This window comes from Bicyclus anynana, chromosome 3 (genome assembly GCF_947172395.1).
Source record: "Bicyclus anynana chromosome 3, ilBicAnyn1.1, whole genome shotgun sequence".
Lineage (NCBI taxonomy): Eukaryota > Metazoa > Arthropoda > Insecta > Lepidoptera > Nymphalidae > Bicyclus > Bicyclus anynana.
In genome coordinates this window covers 2,723,155-2,738,574 of record NC_069085.1, presented here as the reverse complement: position 1 = coordinate 2,738,574, position 15,420 = coordinate 2,723,155, and the positions used below count along the sequence as shown (strand labels likewise).

The 15,420-nt window shown below is 37.2% G+C and overlaps 1 protein-coding gene across 9 annotated transcripts in view; it reads left to right on the top strand.

The window, feature by feature from the left end:
* The window catches only part of LOC112051879 (patronin), an 83,061-nt gene that overhangs the window by 32,025 nt on the left and 35,616 nt on the right, over positions 1 to 15,420 (top strand). For 8 of the 9 annotated variants that reach the window (XM_052891101.1, XM_052891099.1, XM_052891098.1 and 5 more), the window contains exons 1-2: positions 14,355 to 14,493; positions 15,006 to 15,250. In XM_052891101.1, the coding sequence (XP_052747061.1) occupies positions 15,030 to 15,250 (221 nt within the window). In that variant the 5' untranslated portion in view covers positions 14,355 to 14,493; positions 15,006 to 15,029. The other variant, XM_052891103.1, reaches the window with a different exon arrangement.

The following is a 15,420-nucleotide window of genomic DNA, read 5'->3' as shown; positions in this document are numbered from 1 at the left end:
GCTATCATCATCATCATCATCATCATCATCATCATCATCATCACCCAGTGGCGTGCATAAGGTGGTCGATCAGGGTATGCACTAGTAATATAAATTAACCAAAGTGGGAAAATCTTCATTAAATAAGCATTAAGGAAACAACTATTAGGGTATGCAGTACTTTAATCCATTTATGAAGTGCACGCCAGTGTTATCACCATTATCTAATAATATTTTTATTTGACGTTTCAAATTAGTATTCAGATGACAACAATCCCAGCGCTCCTCTCCTTGACCTACGCAGTGGCCAGCTGCCGCCACGCAATTTGTCGCCAGCTCTTCGTCTTTTATTTGTACCGCTTTGCGTTTTATTCGTCGCAACCACGCTGTGCTCTTATTGGATTTGTCTAATTGAAACACAAGGCTTTTTGTATGAGTATTTAATCGATTTGCATACTTGCAAGTGCTTATTATATTTATATCAATTACTAACCAACGCCACGTGGTTTCATCCACGTATAACCTGTACCACAAACTTAACTCTTTATAATATTAGTATAGCTTGTTGCTCACTCATGCAGAAATGCTGTACAGATTTCGATGATTTTTCATGTGACTGCGATAGTTCTTTATGTTGGTTATGTTATACATATAACGCTACATAACCTGTTTCATTTAATGGCGAGCTTTTATGGCATCTTTGAAAATTTAACAGAAAAACGAACATTTGTAAGATTTTTTTAGTTTTCTTTTAAGTAGGTACTTACTTTATACATATATATACTTTAGTGCTAATACTGGTGCACATTTTAACTACACATTATATACATAATATGCTCACTGCCCATCTAAATATACATATATTACGATAATTTATGAACTCTTATAATATTATGAAACGAAACTTAATAGAATTTCTAAAAAAAAGCCTAATTAATATAATAATACAATTTTATGACGTCCATAAATTTTAAATCAGTATCACAACAGAGGAAATAATTAAGTAACCAGAATATCATGAATCACGCGCAAGTAAAAGGTATGGACGATGGATGTGGAGACTCGAGAGCGGCTGAGTCAATCGGAACAGCGATTTCGTACTGTTGATTCATTTCAAATGTAACTGTTATTTATTGTGGGAATCGCTCACGAGAACGGGTTGTATTTTGATATTTTGAGTGATTAAAAAACGATAAAATGAAGTGATTAATGATCGCATCATTTATTAATTTAATTAGCTGTGCACGAGCCTTTGATTGACCAAGATTTAATATTGTTGCGTTTATAATACAAAACACTTTCACAGTGTGTTGCCTCATATCTTTGCTCAAAGCGATATCTTTTAGGGTTGAGACTTTGAATTTAAAGACCTCTAACTTTGTGGACTTAAAAGGTACGAAATAAGTTGACGAAGAAAATAGACCTCATTAAAGTCCATCGTCTGAATTTTGTATTAACTATCTGCAATCTACTAGACCCTACCCGCAGCTTCGCTCGAGTGGTTCGCTATCATTTGTAACAAGCGGAAATAAAAGATGAATTAAATAAATACATACTATCATCCCTTTTACGTATTACGAGTATGTAAGTTCTGTGATTACGTAGTGAAACAATACATGATATAAAATGATTATATACCTACCAGATAACCAGCGGTTTCACCCGCGTGGTTCCCGTTCTCGTGAGAATACGGGGATAAAATATAGCCTATGAAACTCACAAACAAAGTGGCCTTCTAGTGGTAAAAGAATTTTCAAAATCGGTTTAGTAGATTACCCTCTACAATACCACAAACTTTACCTCTTTAGAATATTAGTATAGATGATGGCCAACTTAAGAGAAACTAAACGTTCTTGGGACTTTCCATTTTAATAAATAAGTGTATTTGGACCATACACATATCGCTATCTGGCCCTGGCCCCGAAGATAGCGTAGCTCCTGTTATGGTTTCTAAAGGTCGCCACTGACGGTCAATTATTCTAACGTTTCTGAAAAGCAAACGTACCCACACGGCATACTATACAAGTCATGTACGCAGTGACCAACACACGATCAATTATTATAGTCGTGGGTGCTACAGAAACGTGAGAATAATTGACCGTTTGTGGCTAGCATTAAATATCTTATGAATATAAGTACTTAATAAACTTAATTACTGACATTTAGGTAAATATTAATTGATACAGTCTGCGCCTATGACTTAGTTCGCGAAGAAATTTTTTCAAATCGGAAATATAAGTAGCTTATAATATGTTGATCCAAGCTCAAAAGCTTACTGCCGCACTGCTCTATTTTCGAGATAAATAGGTAAACTAAAGTTGTTATTCATTAGACACCATGAACTAAACGATCTTCTGTTCAATTCGTATGTTTATTGGATGTAGTGTTCAAGTTTAATAATGACCGTCCGTTAAGCCACAAAGAAAATAACAAAAGATAGCCGTTTCCCCGAAGGCGGAAATGGCAGAGACTATTTTTACGGAACGTTGCACTGCGTCTTTATTTATACCTACCGCTCCAACGTCTACCTGCGGTACAATCTCGACCTTACGCCTATCAGTATCCCGAATGGAAAGTGACTTAGAAAAGGAATATAGGACTAGCGCACGCCCTTGACTCCGGCTATATGAATCCCCAGGGAATTGTGGACTTTTCCGGGATGAACAGTAGCATAAGTTTTGCGCCAAGGTCCAATTTATCTCTATACTTAATTTCATCCTAATCATTTCTGTGATGCAGCTGTGAAAATGTAACATTTTCAGACACAGACAGGTAGAGGGATTTACTGCATTTATAATATTAAATAAAAAAAATTAATTCGATCCACGGAAATATCGCTGAACATACATACAGCCGTACGTAGAACCTCCTCCTTTTTGGAAGTCGGTTAAAAATTCGTTTTTTTTTTATGGCAAAGTTATGATTATTAAGAACTGTCAGTCTGAACAACTTCTTTTATCGTGTTTGTTGGTATTATATAGTTTTATTTTAGTGGTTCATTACTGAAATAATGTGTTGAATGTACACTATGATCAAAATCCTATTGTAGGTACCTAGTACTACTACCCATGACAGCAGATGCGGACATTTCATAGATGCCTAAACGCAATGCATACTGAGGATTCATTACATAATAGTATTGGAGGAGGAATTTCACATTCTGTAAAATTTGTACATATAGTGCATACCCTAGTTAAAAACCTTGAGCACGCCGCTGCGTGGCAGTGGTTTAAATAAGCATAAATTTAAAAGCGATAGACGAATGAATAAGCTGTATAAATCACCGAGTCTTCAACCTTTTTTTCCACATAAAGAGGGATTAGTATAATAGAGTCTTCCGTCATCTATTATCAAATCTGGGTTACCGAGCTTCGCTATTTGTGTTTTTTTTGTTAAAACGTATTTTTGTAATACCGTTAAATTATTTTGAGGTACCATTAAACATTAGTAAACAGTAAACAGTTCCTTAAATTAATTTCACCTTCACGTGACATTACGTTTATACTATAGAAGACGCCCGCGACTTCGTCCGCCCTTGGACCTCCTTAATCCGGCCTTGCCGCAAAATACGTTTTTAGAGGACGTCTTCTAACTATAAACTACCTTTAACATTTTTTCGAGATTTCGTGATTAGATGACCTTTCGCTTTTATATATTTAGATGGGCAGAGTAACGGGTTTTCAAACACCAAAAGTAAATAGTTAATTCGGAAGTTATGGTCTTCGAAAAAGTTAAATATTTATGTATTTCTTTCATCATTGAACAAACACTTTTTCTTTACAAAACTTACATCATTATGTATTAGGTTATTACCGACGTTGTATGTACTTCCATACATCCATTAGTGGCGTTTTCATCAAAACAGTATTCTTCGACGAGGCGGAACACCATGGGCTGTGAGCGCGCACCGTACGACGGTATATTTGTATTTTAAACATAAACCGGCGATGCAGTCTCTAATTACGCAGTGCATTGTATTATTTTTAATATCACCATACGTGTCATCTAAATTTGGATACGTACTGCTCGTGCGGATTAATTTGACACCTGGCTAGAATGATGTTTGTACTGTGTTTGTTTGGTTGTATTTGGTAGCCAGGTGTCAAGTTAATGTGCTCGTGTTATTATGTGCAGACTTTTGCATTGCTGGTTCTGACAAATTACTATCTCTAAATATGAACGCGAAGGTATGTATGAATGAATGTATGGATATTTGTTGCTCTTTCATGAAAAACTACTAATTGGATTTAACTAAAATTTAGAATAGACACAGATTATACCTTGCTTTGTATCCCGGATTTTATAGTGTAAGTTGACGGAAGAAGCAGAAATCCACCTAATCTTAAGTGGAATACCATCGCCAGCCAACTATAAAGATCACATTGCCGAACATAGAAACATGTTTGGTAGCATCAACTAGCCGCGAGGTTTCACTCGCGTGGTTCCCGTTCCCGTAGAAATACGGGGACAATATAAAGTCTATAGCCTTCCTCGATAAATGGGCTATCTAAAACTGAAAGAATTTTCAAATCGGACAAGTAGTTCCTGAGATTAGCGCGTTCAAGCAAACAAACAAACTCTTCAGCTTTATAATATAAGATGATTGATGGTCACTTCGTCTCACCGACAATCATAACCTTCCGACAGAATTAAACATGTCGTTTTCCGAAAGTAATTTGTCTCGGAGAACCTTACTATTAAATATTTCGAAAATATTTTGACTTGAATTGAACACCAAAGGTTGTAAATGAAAATGGTAATGTCAAAGCATTTGACGGCCGCGTGGCGCAGTGGGTAGTGACCCTACTTTCTGCATCCACGGCCGTGGGTTCGATTCCCACAACTGGAAAATATTTGTGTGATGAGCATGGGTGTTTTCCAGTGTCTGTGTGTATTTATACATTATATAAGTATTTATATGTAGTATATAGTTGTATATTAATATTATAATATCAACTATCTTAGCACAAATAACACAAGCTACTCTGTATGCTTACTTTAGGGCTAGATAGTGATGTGTATTGTTTAACTATATTTATTATTTATTATTATTATAAAGCATAGGTAATCCATATTGATGTTACACGTGCGTGAGTCAGTGTAGAGACCCAATTACCGCTGGACAAAGAAAGGTCAATTTCGGACGTGTTCTCAGAAATGATTATAATAACATCGTGATGGATTAAAAGCAGCAACCGGAACGCTTCCTTCAAAACTCTCGATTCACGCAGTCGGGTATTAATTTGGGACTGCAAAGTAACAAAAACAAAAATATTCATTAGGAATATAAAGAGATTGAGGTTATTCGGTGAATTTTCATAAGACAAGCTTTAAGCCTCAATAGCTCAACGGTAAGAGCGGTCGGACTCAAAACTGAGGGGTGGTTCGATCTCCGCCCCGTTGGTCTATTATCGTACCCACTCCTTGCGTAGTCTTTCCCGGCTAATTTGAGAGGAATGGGAATATTGGTTATATTAAAAAAAATATATGGCTAAAATATATAATTATTTTTGAAAAATAAAAAAAATCTATAAGTTGCACACCGCTTCCTCCATAATTGTAGATTACCGAAGTCCATTGTGTTTGGGACTGTTAAACCCAAAAGATGAAAATTGTATTGGAAACAGATATAAATTGGAAGCTACTAACTCGTAACATAAGATGAATTTAGACAAGTTATACAAAAAAAAAAAGGGCTAGAACAATAATTTAAAGAGAAAAGAGGGATCGTTGCTGTAACGATAAAGACAATTTTTACAATAATAAACTTTTAACGCACCTTATAATTGCATAGTATTGCAAATTGACAAGTCTTACAATATTTGTACTAACAGACGCGTGAGAATATGGAGATAAAGTACATAAAGCCATGGGTGGTGGGAGGCTTCGGCCGTGGCTTACCACCCTACCGGCAATAACGTACCGCCAAGAGATTTAGCGTTCCTGGACGATGTGTAAAAACCGAAATGGTTGTGGATTTCCTACAATCCCAAATCCAATCCTACTCCTAATAAGTAAGCCTGCTTCCATCTTAGATTGCATCATCATTTACCAACAGGTGAGATTGCAATCAAGGGCTTAACTTGTAAGGAATTATAAAAAAATTTAAATCTGTTTAGTAGATCCAGAGATTACCCCCTACAAACACACTTTACCTCTTTATAATATTATAGTTTAATATAGATGTATAACTTAACAATTAACAGCATCTGGCATTTCGGTTAAAAAATCGTTGGCAAACCTTCAGCTTTCTCCAAGTTTTGAGTAATCAAAATAACTGGGGATTGATTATAGTCACGTCGAGACCAAAGCTATTATGTTAAATTGCTTTTCAGTGTTTTTAAATGTCGTGAAGATAATTAATTCTAAAGTTCATTGACACTGTTCGGCAAGGAATTGAGTGTTTAACTTTAACTGGGTTGCTCTCTATCATCTACTCATAATTATTATCCTTATCCTTGCTATAAGGCCTCTGTTATTTTGTTAATTTAAGTAATGGTACTGACTCATTGGTTCAGCTGTTAGCCTTTGCGACTTCAGATCGCGAGGGCCTAGATTCGACTTACTTAAATGAGAAATTGACAAGTTGGTGGTGTTACTTCCTTGTGCCTCGAAGAGCATGTTGTTACGTTATAGTAACTCATCCTGAGAGAAGAATCCTGAGAACTCGTCCTCAGCAGTGAGACGAATATGGGTTGATAATGATTTACTCTTCCTAGAAATTTTCAATAACATCCCAGAGTTGATAGGTTGATAGCTTAATCCCCTCTTTTCTATTCTCTTTTTACATACGCTTCGAAAAGTAACCAAATGTATGGGAATGACAGATCCGATCGACAACTTGATCACGTGATTGTTATTACCATATATATTTTTTTAATTTTCGAAGCGTTGGCGTTTGTAGAAAGAGAATCGACTATAGATAGAAATCGTAGGCAATTAAAAAAGGTGATAATAACTTAGTGCATTGGTATGTAGCTCAACAGTCGCTTATATTATTTAGAGACGTGTGGGCTCGGACGCCCGCGCTCGCATTTTATACGTTTTTTTGCCTTGTAATTAATTGAATCATCTAAAGTGAAACTATATGATTAACATCCATCCAATCCATTGCTAAGCAGAAGTTCGTTGTTTTTTTTTATATTAATTAGTTAATTATATTCTGGTGACGTATGTATGTTTAGCAATAACAAAAACTGTGGGGCCACAATTTTACTGCGCCGCATTTATTTATTGTTTATTTATACTTTATTTGTACATTACAACATAAGAAAAAACAAATAATAAGACAGAAAAAAAGTATAGCACAGAAGTAGGATACGAAAGGCGGCCTTATCGCTACGTAGCGATTACGTAGCATTTCTGTTGTTCAGCATATTTTGTTTAATCTATCTCAAGTCTCATCTGAGCGAAATAAGTAAAGTTAAGACTACCTACTAGTTTTTAACATATCCGCGGTGCTCAATCATGCAATACTGCGTAATCCAATTAATTATTATTTTTAAGTCAAACAATCATATTACAAACTAATAGTAGGGGAGCCCGGGATGCCTAATTTGCAGTTACTAAAGCGTCTTAGAGGCCGATTAGATTAGGTAGATTAGATGATAGGAAATATATATAATATACTTTGTTCGCTTTCAGCGGTGGGAAAAAACGGCAATTTTTATTACTTCGACTTATTGGGATTATCAGATAATATTAGTGATCATTTCCTTCAAAATAAGCAAAAAATTAACCACGCTAGTGGCTCAGATACTGAAATATAAGGGTTTTATTTTGTAACTTTGAAACCCTCCCATTCCATTACGTTACGGCCAAATAGTTAGATTTTCGAAATGCACATCTTTTAGCTATCAACGAATTCACTTTATCCTTATCGATAACGTGCTCGATGAGTATTTTTGAAGTTACTATATTTTTTGTTTGCCTAAACGTACCCAGCTATATTAAGAGTTTATACGGTACTCAACAACATGCAAGGTATAGCTTATGTTCAACTGCTGCGCTCGAGTAACTGCAAAAATCCCCTCTTCGGCTCTCCTACTATAATTAAAAAAAAACATTAGACTGGTACTGTGATATATTATGGTATTTCCTAATTAAACACGAGTACCGGTGAAATATATTCCACAATTACACTTTAGTTTATTTTACTATAATTATATGCAAAATTGTGTCCCGAATGTTTTTACTACGTCTAAATAACCCTGTGCCTGTATTATTAGGTACATTATATCAAGGTATTAAATGAAATAGTTGGTATTGAATGTGAAATAGGTCTATACAAAAACTAGCCACTGCCAACATATTCGCTCGGTTAGTGGCAATTAACTAAGTATTAGCGTGTATGAACTTAATATGTTAATTGGCTAACTTGTTCGGACCGTGGCTCGTGTTTTGCGGTTGTGTGTTCCATAAGGCAATCGTAACTGATAGATTATATACTTACGAGTATATATTTATCTCAGATTTAACATATTTTTGCGTCAGGTAGATTGAATAATTGAAAAATTAATTTATATTGCAATTCTCTGCGTAAATATGACAAAGTTACTCGTTATTTATATTTTTATTAGCTGACGCCGCGCGGTTTCACCCGCGTGGTTTCCGTTCCCGTAGGAATATGGGGATAATATATACCTAGTCTTTCTTGAGAAATGGGCTATCGAACACTGAAATAATTTTTGAAATCGGACTTTACAAGTTAGCCCTTGACCACAATCTCACGTGGTGGGCTAAGTGATAATTCAATCTAAGATGGAAGCGGGCTAACTTGTTAGGATTCTGATGAAAATTGACACCCCTTTTGGTTTGTACACGACATCGTACTGGAACGCTAAATCGCTTGGTAGTACTCGTATATAATGCGACAAAACACTCTGAAACTTGAATTCAACTCTTCAAACAATGATTCTCTCCAACACATCCAAATCACTGGAATTAAGTCGCAGTCAAAAACATAACAGTATGACCTAAAACTGCACGTCACTTCAATGGTCAGTAGATATATGAGATTTATTAATTTTTCGTATCGAAAGTGTTTTATGGTCAATGGCCAATTCAGAGTGCGGTGTTTATTTAGGTGTTAACAAGCTGTGTTGTAAATGTTTTAACATGTAACATGTACTTTAAAGAACCTGTTGTTTATTATATAAATTCTTTGTTTTTTTGCCTCTAGTTTAGCGATATTTTGTCAAAATAATCAGGTAATTGGGATGGATAAGTATCGCTAACTCCATGGTTTTATTTATTCTCGTTTTTATTAGTAACTTTGTTCTAATATCACAAACAAGTAATAATTCATTAGAAGTGTACAAGTTGAACATAAACTGTTTTAAATTTTGTTACAAGAGAAGGAAAACGTCGCAAATATTTAATTTCATACATATACATTTTATCAAGCTAAAGGAGTTTTCCAACAACATTTAAGTTGCTCGTCGTTAGGTTTTGGGATGGGTCCAATGCGTATCCTTGCGTAATATTGATCTTTGCTCTATCGAAGACTATATTCTTACCAGTTTTTGCTCAAGATGTTTTTATTTGCTCGTTTATGATTTTTCAGAACCGATTGATTGTGCACACGATTGGTTTGAATGAATGAATGTTTAGCACAGTGACGTTTACGAAAATCTTTTACCTGATAATTTAAGTCGGAATCCCAAAAAATAATTAAATATATATATATATATGTATACCATCGTATAAATAATTATGTACCGACTTAAATTAACATGGACCATAGTCAAATTGGTTTTTGTTTAGTACCTTTTACGTTTTGTATATACTCGTAATATGGCTCTAGCTCTACTAGTAGACGCTCCGCGGTTTCGGCCGTGTAGTTCTCATTCCCGTAGGAATACGGGGCTAAAATATAGCCTATGACACTCACAAATAATGTGGCTTTCTATTGGTAAAAGAATTTTCAAAATCCGTTCAGTAGATCCAGAGATTACAACAGACTGCGTCATTATAATATTCCAGTATGTATAATCCAGTCCCAGTATGGAATGCAGAAGTTTCAATTTCAAATCCAATATAAAGGTCGAGTCCACGTGATTAGTCCATTAGATATGGCACATTACATATATCAGTGTACGTACGCGGTTTTATTATGATCTATGTGTTGTTGGATACCTGATGAGAGGTCACGCAATACTCTAATGCACTTAGACGCACAGAACAAATGAATCCCAGCTGTTTGTCGGTGACGTCACCCTCGACCACACCCGGCGCGATGTTCTATGTCTCTATGACGTAACTCATTGTCACACCCTGCAGCATTACTGTTTACTTATCACGCTACTATGATGACTGCATAGCTTAGGTTCTAAAAACAAAGGTCTGCATAATATCATCACCTAAAGTTAAATTGGTTGAAAATTAATCCAGCATTATGTTTCGCCTTAGTACGTTTATTATTTAGTTCAATAAAGTTTTAAACAAATAAACAAACATGTATGGAGAGATGCACCTGTTAAACTATTATTGGCTTTGCTGGCGTTAAAAATAAAGTTGAAAATAAATTAAAAACCTATGTGAATCTCGGTGTATGAGCCCCGATATCGCCCCGATTGATCGCTAACTATGGGTCTCATAAGAAGGCTCACAGTCACACAGCGGGCGATGGAATGAGCTATGCTCGGAGTATCTCTGTGTGATCAAATCAGAAATAAAAAGATCCGCAGAAGAAACAAAATCACTGACACAGCTCAGCCAGTCGCGAAGCTGAAGTGGCAGACCACATAGTTCGAAGAGCCGATGAACGTTGAGTTCCCAAGGTGCTCGAATGGCGACCTCGCACCAGAAAGTGCAGTGTTGGATCGGCCCCCTACTAGGTGGATTGAAGACGAGGGAAGGAGCCGGTGGATGCTCGTGGATCGAAACTGCGGTGTCTCTGTCCATGGTAGAAGACTAGGTCCAGCAGTGGATGTCTATCGGTTGTCAATGATGATGGCACATATAGGGGATTGTCGTTGTTGTCGGGTGTCGTTTGGTTTAAATTTCGACATTATATCGATGGCTAGCTAAGGATGTTAATGATATAGAAAACAAGCAAAGCCAAACTATCTTCTGAAAATCTTCATACTGTGACTATTGCGTAAACGTAAACGAGAATTTCTAAGGAATTGAAACAGTTGTGCAGTAGTACCACTAGATGGTGCTGTTTCAATTTCTTAGAAATTCGCGTTTACGTTTACGCGATAGTCACAGTATGAAAACATTAAAAAAACTGCCCTAGGCACACTGTATGTACTAATATCACAGACAATAAGGTAACGCCTAAGTCTACGCCATAACTATCAGCAATCGAATGCGTATTCGAGTGTACGATAACTCTCCCAATATAAATCAAATTGTTCCATCAAAAAAAAAAATATCAAAAATCATTTATTTCAAGTAGGCTCAGTTTACAAGCACTTTTAACACGTCAGTTGACTATTTGTAAAGATTCTACCACCGGTGCGGAAGGCAGGTTCTGCTGAGAAGATACCGATAAGATACCATTTTCCACTTATCAATCTTCTAACTGGACGTTTTCTCTAATTCCAGGAGCAAGAGCACTTAAAGCCGCCCATAGTCGGTGGCTTGGCCAACGCGGAGCTGTACTGCCTCGCGTTGGCCAACATGTACTCCGACCCCAACTACCACAGTCTGAACCACTGGAACATCCTGCAGACGCTGGCGAGGAAGGGCGTGCAGGTGCCAGACCCGCCCGACTGCGCGCTCACCGAGACTGTGCTCATACAGACCAACCCGCTTAAAATGGTGAGAACGTATTCATCATCATTTATTTTATAAGACTACAAGAAGCGCCTAAATAACCATTCAAACATACTTGCAACACAATTAATGAAGAATGAGTCCAAATTTAAAAGACTATAAAGAAAAACTCCCGCTGACCTTTAATAATGAAAAGAATACATAAAGCTCATGACACTGGATGTGATGCCCTCCAAGTCATGTCAACATACAGACCATTTGCTGAATGTTTTTTTAATAACCACAAAAAATATCTATATATTTTATTAATCATATCCTATTTTAAATGCCATATGTTCCTCCTATAGGAGAAGGGTTTGGCTCCTAGACTGTACTACGCTATACGTACGCGTTGGCGATTGTTTGACATTGTTACGGTGACCTGTATACTCCGCGCCACAATACAAGTCCCGTAGATGCCGCGCTAATGTCTTAATGGCGCTCATTGACTTTTGGTAATGGCGGTCTTAATGTCATTTCTGTAAGGTCGCCGTCAAATTTAGTTCAGGTTTTACCGCGACACTTCTTCCGTGGCGCGGAGTCTACGCATGAGATGCGCGCCACGAGATATTAAGTGAGAGGACAAAATGACATATTGTCCAATAGCAGTGCATCAAAAGTATCGCTTTCTCTTTCTTTCCATCGCAAACCGAGCGAGTGATATTTTCGGTTCCATTGCTATTGGTCGACAATGTCATTTTGTCCTTTGACGAGATATCTCGTGGCGCGCATCTTACATGTTGATGATAAATTATTATAATGACTAATATTGGCAGCTAACAGTGCTCCGAGGCATGGGAGTCACTATCAAATTCCCAATGAAACGAAAGTTTTAACATATCATTTGACATTTGACATTTAAACTTGACATTGAAGAAATATCACATCATTATTTCGCACTCCTTTCAAGGACTCGAACCTAGAACTTCATGATCCGAAGCAACATAGGCTGACCACTGGAACAACGAGTTTATTGGAGAACAATATCAAACACCATTTTAAAGTATGATACCTTTATCTAAAAGCTCTAACATGAACTTGTAGCACTACAGTGTTTGTCAAGCTAAATAACCCCCAAGTCGATGGGATTATATTTAGTTTAGTAACTCTAATGACTATCTTCCATGACTTTAAACTGGATATCATATTTCACCAAGTATGGGTGACGTAAGATTAATCGGAGAAAGAAAATTGAGCCTCGCCTAAACCTGAAAATAATAACGAACATAAGAAATCCAGGAAAAAAAATAGATTCTTACATGTCAATTTACCCAATCATTAAAGATTAAATAAGTACACAAGATTTGTGACACTTCAAAGCAAACATAAATACATTACGTGTGTAATTTTGGCGTCACTTCTAATCTTTATATTGAGGACAAGCAAACAAGCAATGTTTATTTATTAGTTAGTACGCATGGCTTTTGCCAAACCTGCGATGTAATTTTTGATAGTAATTATATAAAAGCATTGTTCTTCCTACGCTAGAAATTCTGAACCTTACATTAATTTATGGTCTCCTTGGCAGATAATAACATTAAACCTGTGCAGAATTCAAGAAGCATTTACCCATAATTAATCTTCATATTTGGCGAACTATTAGTACAGTTGTTCATTGATGAGATCGATCGTGGGCCGTTAAATTAGCTGAGAGATTGTTCTGTTGATTACTGAGTAAACATTGTGATAGGTAGACAATAAGTAATAACGTTAGTAAAGTAAACAGTTAGTTTTGTTCCCATTGTGTTTTTATTGGATTAAGATTTACTAGCATTATACACGTGATTATCGTATGTATCACGACGGATTGATGCGATTTGCTGGTTAAAATGCTTAGCCTACTATCCGCTATTTTATAGGGGTTACTAAAGGCGTCTAAAATGTTTTTTCTCTTTGCCTAACGATAATAAAATCAAACAAAAGATTAGGAAGGGGACCTTTTACTGCTCCTGATTCTACTCGATGTACGAGTTTTTATATTGTTAATCTCATTCGTTTAAAGGCACAATATTTCTGTCTTGAATGGAAACATTATTGAAAAGTTTTATTGATTTCTTTGATGATTAATGTCTGGTTGATGGTAAATGCGTAGTTTCAAAGTACGAAATATTGTATACACAAGAATGTGTCCTTGTAATGTAATAAAATCAAGATAAAACTTGAAAGGACTCTAAAATAAGCATATAAAAAAGTGAAGTCAAAGTCGAAATTCATTTATTTCAACTAGATTTAGTTTACAAGCACTTTTGAAACGTTACGATAATAAAGCCAAAAACTTAAAATTAAAGTTACGAGGATTCCAAAAGTGACTATGTGTCTAGTGAAAAATGACCTAGAGCAAAATCTTTACACTCGTATATTCGAGTGACGGAAAATAGTTAAAAAGTTTTTAATTTGCAATTCCAGAGCGCGCATTTAGCTGTGATAGAGGCTGTGATGGCGCTGTACGCGCGCGAGGTGGTGACGCTGGACCGCGTGTCGGCCGCGGCGCAGCGGTTCGGCACCTCGCAGCCGCTGCCCGTCGGCTCCACCATACCGCACGAGGACGGCCTGCTGTGCTGGATCAACGCGGCCTGCGCTGCGCTCAACAAGGCTGAGGTACAGTACTGGCAGTGGTGACTGGACCGCGTGTCGGCCGCGGCGCAGCGGTTCGGCACCTCGCAGCCGCTGCCCGTCGGCTCCACCATACCGCACGAGGACGGCCTGCTGTGCTGGATCAACGCGGCCTGCGCTGCGCTCAACAAGGCTGAGGTACAGTACTAGCAGTGGTGACTGGACCGCGTGTCCTTCAGCCTTTTACCACCTTACTACCACTTATAATTCACATTAGCAATGTTTGTTAGCATAGAAATAAGTAGCCTAATCTAATGACTAAAACCAAGTGTATGAACTGTTGTTTCACATTACTTGCTGTCACATTAGAAATGTCATTTGATAGCATTGTTGGTAGTCGGAAAAACGGTAGCAAGAATTGCATTCTCGTGTCTTCACGCAAACTAGGAACAATTAACGTTTTTCATTTGTTCGAAGAATATCGATTAAGTAAAGGTGCTACGATGCCTTACTTTATTACTTACAGTCCTATCGTAAAATGGGGACGGAGTGACTGGACTGAATTGTGTTCAAAAACTTTCAGTGTGGTTCTTCCAAAGCAAACCTTTCGGCAAAGCTCCAGCATTTGCAAGTTCGTGTTGGTCAATGTTTCATTACCATTAAACCTTTTTACACTCAAGTTGTTTCAATGAATTGCTTCTAACTTCCAGGAGAACACATCGGCGCACGTGCCCATGGTGAAGAGTCTCCAGGAGCTGTGCGACGGGACCGCTCTGGCCGCGCTCATCTCGTTCTACTGCCCCGAAGACTTGCCGCGGTCGGCGGTGCGCGTCGGGCGGATGGCCTCCATACAAGACTGCCTACAAAACTTAATGCTGGTGTACGACTTCTGCCAGAACAGTTTGCCCCACAACGTGTTCCATATGCTGCCAGAGGATGTCACTTACATGCGGGGGTAAGAATATCTTTGATTACATCTACTACAGACAGTTGATATTGCTATCTATGAAAATAAATGCTATCTATGGAAAACAACATAAATTTAGACAGTTATAATTTCATATAGTGGTGTGGATATCATTTATCAAAAAAGCCTTGACACATACCTAAAAGTTTTAGTTTCAC